The sequence below is a fragment of the Pteropus medius genome, unplaced genomic scaffold (assembly GCF_902729225.1).
Source record: "Pteropus medius unplaced genomic scaffold, Ma_sr-lr_union100, whole genome shotgun sequence".
Taxonomy (NCBI): domain Eukaryota; kingdom Metazoa; phylum Chordata; class Mammalia; order Chiroptera; family Pteropodidae; genus Pteropus; species Pteropus medius.
Window position 1 is genome coordinate 2,397,448 of NW_024340697.1, and position 14,557 is coordinate 2,412,004.

General features: G+C 40.6%; 1 protein-coding gene across 2 annotated transcripts in view; it reads right to left on the reverse strand.

Moving 5' to 3' along the window:
• Positions 1 to 14,557, reverse strand: part of FRMPD4 (FERM and PDZ domain containing 4) — an 83,418-nt gene that overhangs the window by 40,301 nt on the left and 28,560 nt on the right. For both annotated transcript variants that reach the window (XM_039873987.1, XM_039873996.1), the window contains exon 3: positions 2,468 to 2,513. In XM_039873987.1, coding sequence (XP_039729921.1) covers positions 2,468 to 2,513 — 46 coding nt within the window. The remainder of the gene's footprint in view (positions 1 to 2,467; positions 2,514 to 14,557) is intronic.

Genomic DNA, 14,557 nt, shown 5'->3' on the forward strand with positions numbered 1-14,557 from the left:
GGAAAAGATTTGCTGACATATTTTTCTGCTTCTGCATTTCCACGATTTTTTTTTCTAAGAAATAAAGGAAAAATGGTGAAGAGAGAGAGCCCTGCATATTACTTAAAATATAATGTGGCAACCTGTTAAGAAATCTTTCTCATCAAAGAATTTTGAGGATCCTATGGTTTTCTACCAGACCCCCTTTCCCGGGCCTCATTGGAGACTGAGTTCTGTGACCGGGTCATGTTGGGGTGCCCTGAGCCCACATGGAGTGTGACAAGAAGGTATAAACGCTGGTTTTCTGTCTTGACTGGACCTTATTATACAGAAGACATACAACATAAAAAATGCTAGCCAGCAAGCTGCAGAGAAATTAAAGTGCTAATTTTTACTGTCAATGATAAAAGTAAAATCTATGGACTTTCTTTTGGTCTGGCCAGTCATCTGTTTCTGTATGTCAATCCTGACTACCAAGAGAATGTTTAGCAAATAAATAAAACTCAATTAAATTTATTTTTAAAAAAGCAATTTGCTTGTAGGAAAATCCAAACACAAAAATATAGGTAAAAATTTGCAATTTCTTCTTCTCCCATCTGCTCTCCTCTCTACATTTAATGTATCTATTTAAGTAACTTTGGGATTTCAACTCTTTCATTTCAATTGAAACAGGAGGAAAGAGCCTCTCCGGGCTAGATAAGTAAGGGAAGACTTTAGGTAGGGCAGTCGTTCCCAAGTAGGGGACATTCTGCTCCCCAGGGCACCTTTGGCACTATCTGGAGACATTTTTCATTGCCACAACTCAGAGAGAACTGCTACTGGCATCTTGTGCGTAGAGGCCAGGGATGATGCTGAACCCCGTATAGTGCACAATGCAGCGCCCAAGACAGAGGATTCTCCAGCACGAATGTCAACAGGGCCAATACTGAGAAACTCTAAGGCAGCATTTAGAATTTGTACTGAGACTTGAAAGGTGAGAAGGATTTAAATAGGCTGAGGAGGTCGTGGGTGGAATACGTGGTGGGCATTTCAGGAAGGAGGGCCGGGCAAAGGCAAGTCAAAGATGAGACTTCATCTCCAATGACCCAGAAGGAGAGAAGGACCAAAGAGCAGAGGCGTAGCCATAAGAACATGCAACGCCCAACGTAAGAACGTGCTCCTAAATGTTGTGGCTAAATATTGACTTTCAATGTAGCACAACAGCAAGAGCCACCTGAACGTCTAGAAAATTCCAGATTATCTGTTAAAAGAAAGTTCTATGACTCAGCGATAGTAATGAGTACTCACTCATATGAATAACAAGTCACGCAGACTCAAATGGCAAAGACAGAAAGCAGAGTCACAAGACACAACCCTTAACTTAAAGGCAAAACTCCTCTCTCTAAATTTACTGCATGGGCAAAATGTTAGCCAATACTGCAAAAAGAACCTCGTTCGGAGTCAAATGGTTCAGATCCTGCATTGCTACTAGGTTATAAAGTGGGGAGAGATTTTCCAGGAAAGACAATGTCAACCTGAAGTTCCACTGGGAATTTATAATTGGTCAATCGCTTGCTTATTGTATACATCATTTACACTGGCTTTACCAAAATGAATTTGTTCACTGCAGAGAAATGAAGAAGTCTGGGTAGATTTGAGGCAAGTGTGAGTGACATGTGGGTTAACTGAAACCATCTAAAAACGGACCGGCTCTGCTTTCCATGGAAGGAATCGTGGACTCAGGAGATGGAGGAGCAGGGTGGCCCTGGGATAGGGTTTAACATTCTCCTCATTCAGATGGGAAACTGGAGTTCTGAGCAGGTGTGGGAATCGCCTGCTGTACTGCTGGCAACTGGATCTCAAATCTCGATTCCCTTACGTCCTGTCATTGTGGTGATGGCTGTGTACCTCAGTCAATTTTATAAAGATCACTGAAGTGTATGCTCAAAATGGGTGAATTTCATAATAGGTGGATTACATCATGATAAAGTCGTTTGTTTAAAAAACCATGGGGACTGAAGACAGTAAGATTTTAATCACTTCCCCCCTCCTGATTGAGGCTGTTAAATGAAATTACGATGACCAGATTCCCTCCAATAACCACCTTTAAAGTAAGTCTCATGAAATATCCAGTTCTCTACCAAATTATTTAGATGGGGGTAAGAAAAACAATCCCACTTCAACCTCCTACAATTAGATATTGCCATTAGATTTATGATTCTTAAACTGGAAACTACAAGAAAGTCTTGAGTTTCGTGGCATTTCCAGATGTAAGAGTCACATAGGACTGAAGAGCTGATTTTCCAGATATTTAGGAAATGCATTATTTTCTTTTCTCTCCAATGATTGGGTTTGTACAAAATACGACTAATCAAGAATCCTGGACTCATATTGCAAATGCGTGCTATTATTCTCTGCTGTTATTCGTCGTCGTGGTTTTACTGGAGCGGGAGGAGGAGACCAGAAGCCCGAGATCATACGGTGGCACTCTTACTCACAGGACACTTACAGGGTAAGGCTGAATGACAGTCAGGAGTATCGATTCCTTGCAGCTTCTGTAAGACAGAAAAACAAACATATTTATGAAAGGCGCAGAGCCTGAACTGCGGCAGTAACGGTGTTCTTTTGAAATACAATGTGTGATGTGTTGGTGAAAGTTCCTTGGGCTCACAGGGCAAAGAACCAAATGGCTCCGAAGTGGGCTTTCAGACCACGGAAAAAACCAGAATCAAGTGTTCACCCAGTGTTAACAAACAGCCCGACTGAAGCTTCTTCCCACGCGGTTCTCGTCGGGTGATATTATCTGCAATGCACAACAGCAGGGCCCTAAAATAAAACTCGCAGAGGGAAGGTTGGTTTTAGAAACATCATCTCAGACTCTTCACACTTTTCGCTGCTCTCAAAATTGATTCTCCCTTTCCGATTTTCCTATAGCTGCTTAAAAATTTTTCGTGTGATTTTCTGTAAGGGGGAGAGATTTTGAAAAATTCCAGCCATTCATTGAACATCATTATCTTGTCAGGGTCAGCATCATGAAAGAAAATGTCACTGTAGGTTTTTTTTATGTAAAAACAGCTTCCCAGCAAAATTCATTTTGTGTGGACCTTGGGCAGATAAATATTTCTGACGGCAACTCATGGGAAACATTGTTCACCATAGGGAACACTTTGTAGCTAAAAGCACAACAATGTAATATAGCGGTTTATTTAATTTCCTCCAACTAACCCAAACCTTTCAAATAACACGAACCCTTGGGGAAAAATCATATTATGGGTTATAATAGTTTTTCTTCCTTCCTTCCTTTGTTCCTCTTTTTATCGTGAGTAGGAGAAAGGTCAGTTGTCACTTTGTTGAGGAGAAGCTGACTTTTCCTTCTTCAGGTTGTAATTAATTCCCTGCTTTTGCGATTTACTTCCTAAACGAATAAAGCGAACAGGGGTCTGCCGCAGGGCTGTGCCCTTGGAGAAGCCACTAGAAATCGCATTTCCGGTGCCAGCTGCTCTGTGGTTTGGCTCACTCATGGCTGGCTGCGTTGGATCATGTTCTGCCGACTTGTCGCAGAGGCGGTGGGTATCGGCTCGGAGGGGAGGGCTGCGGGGCAGGGATCAGTGGATGAGGGGAAGGAGGACTGGAACTCAACACACTCGAGAAAGACTCGGAATATTTAGTATGATGACGACGGTGGGGAGGGCAGTGCACTGCTGACAGCGGCCCATCTGCTCCCATGAGGTCCCAAGCAGTGGCACAGAGCCCCAGTAACTGGAGCAGACAGCCAGTATTCCCATTAGATGGGGCAATACAGCAACAGCATGATCAAAGAAGTCAATGGATAAAATGCACAATCATGCATCGCTGGTGAGTGTGTCAACATGTGGAGCTACATGCAAAACAGTGTGAAATATCTAATGCAATTTACACAGGCTCAAAATACATGTGCGCAAAACAGCCGCAATAGGATTAGAAGAATGCAATAAAAAATGACAGGATACACACTAAATATAACAGTTTTCTCCTAGGGGAGATGGGAGCGGGTGTGAACATAAATAAATAAAACCAGAGAGGGGCCTTGCATGGGTCTATGATGATCATTTTGTGTTGTGAATTTATGAGTTTGACCGATTCAACTCCCTGTACCTGTGATTTAAAATAAAATTCGTCACTTGAAGGAAGATGCAATGTGGGGTAGTGACATGTCAGCAAATTTATAAACTATCTAAGGGGTGGTGGCTCTTGGAGATCTTTAAAGTAACTCTGAATGTGCTCACCAAGACAGTGGAGAACCAGCATCCCAGGTCCTCAGGCCCATCCCACAGAGCCAAACCTAGGTGGCTTTAACACAGTCCCTGGGCTCCCACTGTTTCCCATGTACAGAAGCAAGGCACTGCTTCTGAGCCCTCACTCGTTTCCCTCGTTCACAGGAAACAAGAAGCATCCAGCAGATAAGAAATGGGATGTGGCTCTACCGACTGAAGAACGCGTGAGTGTGACAGCGTGGCAGTGGGCCTGTTTGTCCTGCCTGCCTGGTCTCTTCTGCCCAAGTCCGTCCTCCGACATCATCATCTGAGCACAGCTGATTGGTCCCCAGTGTTGGAATGAGACAAACAGATTCCTCTCTCCAGAAGAACTAAGAGACACGGTCGAGGAGACTTGGGGGCCAAGTCATCTACGAGGCTGAGTAGAAGTAAAGGTTACAGATGCTGGTGGCCCCCCGAGCAGTCCTGGTTGCCACCTGAGGGCTGGTTGATCACCATTCTGTTAGAAATAAAATAATTCATGTAAAATATCTCAGTATGATATCTATCAGCAGTTCTGGGAGTGGACGTTTGTTTGTTTTCTAGCATCTGTAAGTACCTAATTATCACCTGCCAGATAAGAAGAATATACTCCACGGTGCTTTGGGTCCCTTAGGATGCCTGATCCCATCCTACGAGGAAAAGAGATCGAAGCCACATGTATTTATATTTTACAGGATGCTAAGATGATTAAAGCAGATTCAGCTGAAGCTTCAAGCCAATAGATGCTGATAACTGTGACGTGCCAAGCAGAGTACTGTAGGACTTTCAAAGGAGGTACTAAAAATAAGAGTTTGGGACTTGAAACTCCTTATTCACTGCGGGATATGACCTGTGACTTAATTTTTAAAAAAAGGCAAAGGGGACAGGCTGGCGGAAGCAGCACATGCCTGTAGAGTAGAGGCTACATTTGGAAAATTTGGAGAATTTTCTCAAACCTTCTTCATACATTTACGGGCCTGCCTGAGGTTTCGTAGAGGGCTAAGTCAGAACTGGCCTTGGAGAGCTGTTACGAACACGCAATAAGCAAACAGAACACGGTTGCGTTATGATTCCATCCTCTGAGACTTACTTGCTACACTTACTCCCAATTTCTATTCACTTAAACACTTACTTGAATAGATTATATTCTTTGAACCCAAACAATCCTTGACTGAGACAGTGAGTGCTGAGACCCCTAAGAAGAAACAATTGAAAGATAAACATTAGCACGAGGCTGTGGGAAATATGCTAATTTTCTCTAGAACAACGCTCAGTGGCACGGTATTTATTTGTTCACTGCTAGAAATGGAAGCAGATATTCACGGCTCCAGTGCAGTCTATTAGGAGCAGATGAACCTGTGAAGAAGGCCATTTGTCCTTAGATGCTAAGAAAAAAGGCATAGACACCGTATTAGCTTCCTATTGCTGCCATAATAAGTTATCACAAACTAAGTCACTTAAAACAATATACATTTTCTTTCCTTACAAGTCTGAAGGTAAAAAGTCTGAAATGGGCCTCACTAAGCTAAAATCATGCTGTCAGCGTGGCTGCATTCATTCTGGAACCTTTTCCGGTTTCTAGAGACTTCTGGTATTCCCCGGTTCATGGCCCCTTCCTCCATCTTTAAAATTGGCAGTGAAGCATCTTCCAATTTCCCCCTGACTCACCCGCCTTCCTCTTTCACTTATAAGGACCCTTGAGATTGCATTGGCTCCCCCTGGTTAACCACCCCATCCTTAACTGAATCACATCTGCACAGTCACAGGCTCTAGGGATCAGAACATAGACATCTTGGGGGGAATCATCATTCTGTCCTACCACAGATACTAACTTTACGAGTTAGCTAGTACTACATAACAAATTACCACAAAATACACACATTACCTCCCAGCTTCTAAGAGTCAGCAGAATGAGCATGGCTTAACTTGGTCATCTTTTGCAAGTTCTTCCATGAGACTGCAATTAAAGCATCGCGCAGGGCTGGGGTCTGAGCCGAAACCTCGGTTGGAAAGGCTCCACTTCCCAGCTCACTTCTGTGATTTTGAGCAGGATTAGATTCCTTTTTGGGATGCTGAACCACTGGCCTCAGTTCCTTGCTGCAGTTGGCTAGAGGCCACCCTTAGTTCCTTGCCATGTGGGCCTCCCCAATATGGTGACTTGCTTTCTCAAAACCAGCAAGGGAGAGAGTCTGCTGGCAAGATGGAAATTACGATCTTACATAATCATGGAAGTGATATTCCAACACCTTTGCCTTATTCTATTGGTTAGAAGCAAGTCACAGGTCCTACACATACTAAAAGAGCGGGGAATATGCAGAGCTATGAATAGCAGGAAGCAAGGATTATTGGGGCCCATCTTAAATTCGGTCTGCCACACTAACAAGGAGATTCATAAATGAGGAAACTATAAGTATCTCAAAAGTAGTTTCCACCCACGAATTCAGCTCACACAGATTTTTTTTTTTTTTTTGGTCAAGAACATCAGAAAGAAGCATTACTCAGTATACTGTATTAATTTGAAAACATTTTTCAAAATATATCTTATATTTATGGCACTTTAAGTCTTTGCGTCTATAGTAATTCTCTATAAATTGCCTGAAATATAAACTAGATTGATTTTAATTTTATTGTTTAATGAATAAATGAAGTTATCTGAATTGAAATAAAATATTTCAGTATGTTATTTGTCATCTGGACTGGAGACATACTTTTCTTCTGTTTTCTCTCATCTATAATTTTTTGATTATAACCTGCCACACAAGAAGAATTAACTTCATAATGTTTTGTATCCTTTAGACTTCCTAACACTAAGATTCTAGGAGGCAAAAAAGAAAAAGATCTAAGCTCTTTTAAATCAGCCTCACCAGAAAGCTTAGAATTCAGAATGGAAGACGCCACATTCCATTAGTCAGATAACTTCATTTTCTGAAGGCCTAAAACAGCGAAAGATTTTTAAAAATCCAGTTAGAAGCACATTTAGAGAAGTATTATTTCATAATAAATTCCAGGTAAATTTTCTACTTTTGAGAATAATTTCCAATTGCAGTGCCAATATTTTTTAAGTGGTTGAATTTGTCAAAAACATCATTTGAATCCCTGAATCACAATGCTGAGCCACAGAGGAAAATAACATCTGACAAACCCGAAGCCACTCCTATCAAATTTGCCTTCAATTCCTCTTCATTTCTTTAACAAAAAATCTTCACTTAACCTTTTTTTTTTTTTTTGGATGGAGAGTCCCTGGAAACATGTTTGGGACCCCCAGCATCAGTGGTTGCAGGTCATGCTTTGGTATTGCATCTGTTTTAAATTTCACTGGATGTGATTCTGCTGCAGAAAGCAAAGCGACGCGAGGAAGAAGCTCAGATTTAGGCTTTCGGTATTAAAATCCCTTTCATCGATGAAGCTAAAAGCTCGTGCTGTCTTTTTCTTGAAGCAGCATCGTTTGGCACCTTTCTTTAACTGCCTTTCGCACTTTATATGTGCATGATTTTAATACTGCAATATGTAACCATATCGGCATTTGCTAGTGTATGTTTCCCTTTTAGACCAACCAAATTGATCCCTTGATCAACTCGGAGGTTGATAGGAATTTGACAGAGTTGCAAAGAGCATCGAGATGTCCTCAGAGATTGGGAAGACAAATCAAAACAAAAACGAAACAACTAAAATATATAGGAAGATATTTCACGTTAACATTTGAGCATCTTGTTAAAAAAATAAACAACAGAACAAAAAGAAGTCCAAACGACTACGAGATTTTAAACTTCAAAAGTGAAAGTATCAATCTATGAAGGCTGAAAGGCTACACTTTTAAAAGGCAACACAAAGAGGTTATTTAGGGCTAGCTATGAAAGGATTTTATAAACTGTAAAATGACATTCTAACGTAACTCAAATGCTTGATGTACGGTATTTTTATTTGGAAAGAGGTGGCGAGGCACAGGGAAGGGGTATTTGAACTCTCACTTCTAAGGTAAATACATGCACACATAAGATTCTTTCTTCTTGTACTTCAGAGTTCTTCAAAGAGATTAGAAAAATATTCTTTTCTGCAAGCTAGTGCTTCTCAGCCATTAAACTCTCTGTGGTGGACAGCTACCGTTGAAGGAAATAAGAACAACCAATTAATGGCATTTCTCCAATGACGCTTTGCTCAGAGAGCCTTTCTGCAACCCTAGGAAATTATGAAGCCACTGGGATGCCTTCTATTTTCTCTTCCTATCTGAATCTTGAGATGTAAAAAGAACATTAAGATTTTAAGAACATCAATAACCGGCCGTAACATATTCAGCCCAGTCAATTGCTGCCAAAGCTGGAGGAAATATTGTTTCCCTTCATTTTCAGAAAAGTTGCCATAGGATGATTAGGAATGGAGGTTTAACACTTCATCTAGTTGACCTTTCCAAGACTCTAAATTGAGTTTGTAATTATCCACTGCATCAATGCCTAACAGGTATGGAAGCCATTAGTTGGAGAGAATGGAAATGGCTGGCGAATGACCAAGCATTCAAACAAGGTATACACATGACGGCCAAGTGTGATCTGTCGCAGACTTTAGGAAACACTAACACTCGACCCATTGTCACTGAACCTTGCCTTTACTTTGAAAACTGTCAAGGAGAGGAATAAGATTATTTGTTATTTATGAACATCTCAGTTATGTTCAGGGGATGCTGAGGAAGAAAATGGGCATAATGAAGCCACCATAGTCATCAGGGTAATAAAGACAGAGAGGAGATGCGTCAAAGTTCACTTGTCCAGTAGCACTGACTTGGTTTCTACCAGTTCTACAGCATCTTTCCTGTTACTGTTTTTTTTGCTGAGCCAAAAAGCCCGCCAGTTCGGTAGCCAAAGGGAAAATGAAGAGAATTTAAGGAAGACCTTTATTAAGCAATCTGTTAAAGAGTCTACCCTTAAAAATGGGATGACTGTACTGTTCGTCTTTTCGCATCTGCGATATAGAGGCTCCAAAGATGGCGCCCAATGAACCGTACCTTTTGGTATTAACGCTTTTGTGTCGTCTCCTCCCCCGAGAATCTAGACTACTTCTGTGACTTACTTTTGACAAACAGAATATTGTGAAAGCGGCAGGATATGATTTCTTGGCCTCGGTTAGAAGAATCCTAGGAGTCTTGCAGTGTCCACATGGGTATCTTGGAATCCTCACTCTGAGAAAAGCCAGCACCAGGTAAGAAGTCCAACAACCCTGTGACCACCATGTTGTGAGGAAGTTAGCCATGTGGAAAAGCAGTGTGGAGAGAAGGAGACTTGCCTGGTCAGCCGCAGCTGTGTTAGCTAAATCCAGGCAATGACATAGGAGTGAAGAGGCCATCTTGGATGTCCAGACCAAGCAAGCTGTCATATGGCTCCAGACCCAGCTGTCATTTAACTGCAGCCAGATGAGAGACAGCACTGAGAACCATCTAGATAATCCCAGTCAACCCACAGAATCATGAGATTAGAAATTACTTTATCAAATTATTACATTTGTTGGGTGGCAACAGAAAACTAGAACGTCATCTGTCCGTAAAGACTTGAAGACAATGTTTTTAAAAAATTGGTAATCGAAGAGGGCAAATGGTTTTGAAATTGAACATATCTCCCTTATCAAGGAAGGACAAGTGTCCAATCCAATCACTCCCCAGAATACTATAATAGAGACCCATCTTTTAAACACATCTTTCATGCAAACGTTTGTGGACATGTGGAAAAGGATGTTCGGACTGCTGAAAATGGGGTTAGCGCAATTTTAACATTAATTATTGACTTTTGGAAATTAGGGTGGAGAGGAAAATAACTAATAAACTTTAAGGGAGAGGAAAAAAAAAACTCGATTACACAATTGGCAGTGCATCCTGAGGTATATATTTGACCTTTGCAGAGAAAGGATTAAAAGCACACTGGAATTTTAGGTTTAGAATTAAATAGCTTACATACAATCAATCTCTTGAATATAAACCTAGGGAGAAACCAGATTTCTTGGCAAAGTCTAATTCACATTTTACTGAATGTATTTAAGGCTTACGCTGTGCTTTTCTTTGTGAAGAATATTAGGCTATTACGTCAAAAATCCAAATAAATGATGCCGTGATTATCAAAATTAACATTTTAACGAAATGGTCTCATTTCAAGCCCTTTGTTTTATTGTATTTTTTAAAACTTTGCAGTAAAATTTCAGGTTAGGGATTCTGAATTTAGAAACTGCTGCAAGGAGTTTTATTTGCATATGATATTGGTTTTTGGTTTGACCTCAATTTTTTTGTCCCTTTATTTTTTGCTGAATGAGTGTTGTCTTTGGCCTTTGAACTGCTTACCTTTAACTCGTGGAAGGAACTTGTATTATATTTATAATTCGTAAAGGGCAGAAGGACCTCTTGAGATAAAAATTATTTTATATAGATGTATGATACTAAATAGCTCTCAACTCATTAATTCTTTCAACAAGTATTTATTGAATATCTAGGGGGTGGTAGGCATGTGGGATCCATTAGTGATTCTCAGTGGGGAATAATATTGCCCCACAGAGGGCATTTGGCAATGTCTGGAGACATTTATGGCTGTCACAACAACGGGGGTACTACTGGCATTTAGTGGGTACAGGACAGGTACACTGCTAAGCATCCTACAGCACACAGGATAGTCTCCCCAAAGCAAAAAAATTTCAGCTCAAAATGTCAATGGTGTCAAGGTTGAGAAACCTCAGGCTATCATATCAGATACCCAGCACCCCCCTCAAAAGAAAACCACTCTCTTGACTTGCAACACCATAGAATAGCTTGACCCTATTTGGAACATTATATTAATATAATCACATAGCATAAACTACTTATTTTTATTTCTTCTTTCACTCGGCATTGTGTTTGAGATTCATCCAAACTGTCACGTGTCGTTGTATGAATGTACCACAATTTCTTCATCCATTCTACCACCGATGGATATTCGAGTGATTTTCAATTTAGAGTTAGAAAGAATAGAATTGCTATAAATATTCTTATATATGTCTTTTGGTGACTATATGTATGCATTTGTGTTTAGTATATACTTAGGAGTGGAACTGCTAGGTCATTGGGTATGCATGAGTTCAAGCAGAGATCCTGTTATATTTGGCTATATCATTCCCTCCTGGTCTTGTGACATGTACATCTCTTTAATTCTGCAAACTCTAATAGCCTGCTTTACCTTATTCTTTTACTTCTTAGTGTCTGCCAGCTAATGGAACAAGTTGTAGTCCATCAATGCATACTGTCATCTAAAAACACATTCTTGAGTACATGCGGAGATCAGTACTATTATGACTGAAAGACATCGTGTTGAATAAACAATTGATCTATGTCTCACAAAGGAGAGGTTGGAGAAGAATGTCTGAAAGTTGCTTAGGAAGTAAAATCTGTCAGCTGAGTGAGGACTGCAAGAAGATATGAGTACATAACATTCAACTCGCCTAAACCGAATAGTTCAAACTGTACCAAAATTATTGGGAGCCCCAAAGCCCTGGTGAGCCGTTGGTAATAGTACAAGCTCATCAGGACACATTGGGAAAGGACACATTTAATTGACATCATCTCATTCTTTTCTGGCTGCTTCTACTCGCTTCCACTATGAAAGCAGCCTTCCCGTCATCTTTTTGCCTGTCTGTATCTTCAAGGATGTGCTATTTGAAGAGTTAAATGTAAAAATTTCCAAGAGCATTGCAGTTGGCTCAGAACATCCAAAGAACCCTCTAGACCTCTGGCTATTTCAATTCAAATTCACTCAATAAAATAACATTAAAATCTAGTTTCCCTGTTGCGCTAGCCGCAGTTTAAGTATTAAACGGCCACAAGTAATTAGAGGCTTTCATAATCCATCACTGCAGAATGATTTGTTAGACAATGCTGTTCTAGATGCTCATCTAAAGATACTTCCCCAAGAAACACCAAGACGATCCTCCTCCAAAATTTTAGCACGATCTCTATCTTATTCTAAAGGAGGGGGCAGTCTAGCCAGCTGGATCTGATTTGTGAGAAGGCACACAGAGACAGAAATGACGCTCGAGGACATCACACTGAATAAACCTTGCAGCAGCCCATTCTCTTGGGAAAAAAATTTACTAGTTTATCCCTAAAATTAAGAAATAATATATTTTTTCTAAAATAATATGTTGATTTCTAAAGATTTCAACTAATACTGTTTCAGTATTTCCCAATAGGTTCCCCTGTGCCCGAGTGCACACAAAACTGGAAAAAAATTTGAATGACAGCAACAATGACGAATTAAAAAGTAGATTAATAGCTAATTTGTTCTAAATGATTACCACGTGCCAGACATTGTACCGCATACGTTACTTGTGTTGCTTAATTTCAAGCCTGTCGATATCCCAGTAAAGACGGTACTGTCAGGCCCATTTTGGAGATGAGGAAACTGAGGTTCAGAGAGATCGATTAAATGGCTCCAGTTTACACATTCAGTAAGTGATAGAAACAGAGCACAGACCTGTGCTTTGCTTTGTGACTTCAAAGCCTGTGTCTGTGTTCTTAAGTTGTCCTAGAAATTCAGATATGGGTCTAGAAGCGCAAAACTTAGAAGGTGCCAGAGTGGCCTTGTGGCCACCCTGCTAACACTTCCCAGCATGTGAGCCTTATTAGCGCTTAAAAGGAGCTTCTGTTTCTTGTATATATTTGGGGCAAATCACATCACCCCACTGGGCTTCGCTTTTCTCAACTGGAAGAGGAGGGAGCTTGTACTAAATTAGTGGTTTTCAAACTGTGCTCCATGCAACCCTCCTGAGAGGGTGACACATGCAAGTGGGAAGAGCCCTGGATACCCCTGTGTCTTTTCAACCGGAAACCCTCCACTGCTTTATGTACTGTGACTGTGGTTAGGTTCCTGTTGAAGACGCTGGTGCTAAAAGCAATAGGAAAATTCAGGGGCTAAATGATCGCTACTGGTTCATCAAATTCCAAAAGGCTTCCATCGGCAATTCTAAATTCCATTCTGAATTTCTGTGAAGGTGTCCAGCGTCCGCCTCTCACTTAAACTTCTTTTGTTCAATGAAAAGCGAAGATAACAGTTTTATTGGATTTGTTTGCTTTTCTATTCTTAGCATTTTGAGAATGACAATAATATCGTCTGCTGTTTTCTATTGCAAAACTAGAGCATCTCAGTAACAATCGCAACACCCTAGAAGAGAAAGGTAACACTATTATCTCAATTTTACTGATAAGGAAACAGGCTTGGAGAGGTTACAGCACTTTTAACAAAGTTGCATGGCTAGACGCCTGCCTGACCCTAGACTTTGGGCTTGGCCAATGACTTCCTTTGGCTAACGGAAGAGGTACAGAAGTGACAGTTTACCAGATCAGAGCCTACTCTTTGAGAGGCCCTGTGTGTTCCTGCTTGCCCACTCCTGCTCTGTATCACTATGTGCGTATCATACCCTAGCCTGTGCCCTGGTCCAAAGAGGATGAGAGATCTGTGATATAGACGTGAACCTAATCTGTAGCTCTCAGGCAAGCCCAGACAGATCAGCAAAGCCATCCCAAAGTTTTCAGATGCATGAGTAAGAAACGATTATTTCCAGATACAAAAGGAAAAATATTACATGAATCCACTTACATGAAATGTCTGGAATAGGCAGATCCACAGAGACAGATAGTAAATTAGAGGTTACTAGGGGTGGGGGAAAGGGGATGGGAAGTTTTCTCAATAGATATAGAGTTTCTGTTTGGGGTGGGGGCTGAAAACTTTTGGAAGCAGGTAATGGTAATGGTTATACAACACTGAGTGTAACTAATGCCTTTGAATCGTACATTTAAAAGTGGTTAAAATGGCAAATTTTATGTTTTATATATATAAAACCATAATAATAATAATAAATATATAATTATTAATAATAATAATTATATATATATATATATACACACACACCATAATAATAAAAAAGACATGTTGCTGTGTGAAGCCACTGAGATCTTGTGGTTATTTGTTCTGAAGCAGTAGCTGACCGACACAAGTGCATCTGAGAATAGGGCAGACATCACAGAGAAAGAAGAATGAGAATTCGATGTAACATCCAGTATGAGTAAGAGAAGAAGAGGAGGAAATGTCAGATTCAAGATCTGGTCTGCTGAATGAAATCTCTCCAGGTTAAAAAGAAATTAGGTGGTGGGCAAGGAAGGAACTGATTGTTACGGCAATTAAAAGAGACCATTTGCAAGTGGCTCATGCCATTTCAGGGTCATTCTCATGGGGGCAGTGCTGTCAGGGGGTATGCGAGATGACTAGAGGAATTCAATGAGCCGAAAACATTTTCGAAACATCAAAAAATGCGAAGCCAATACAAAT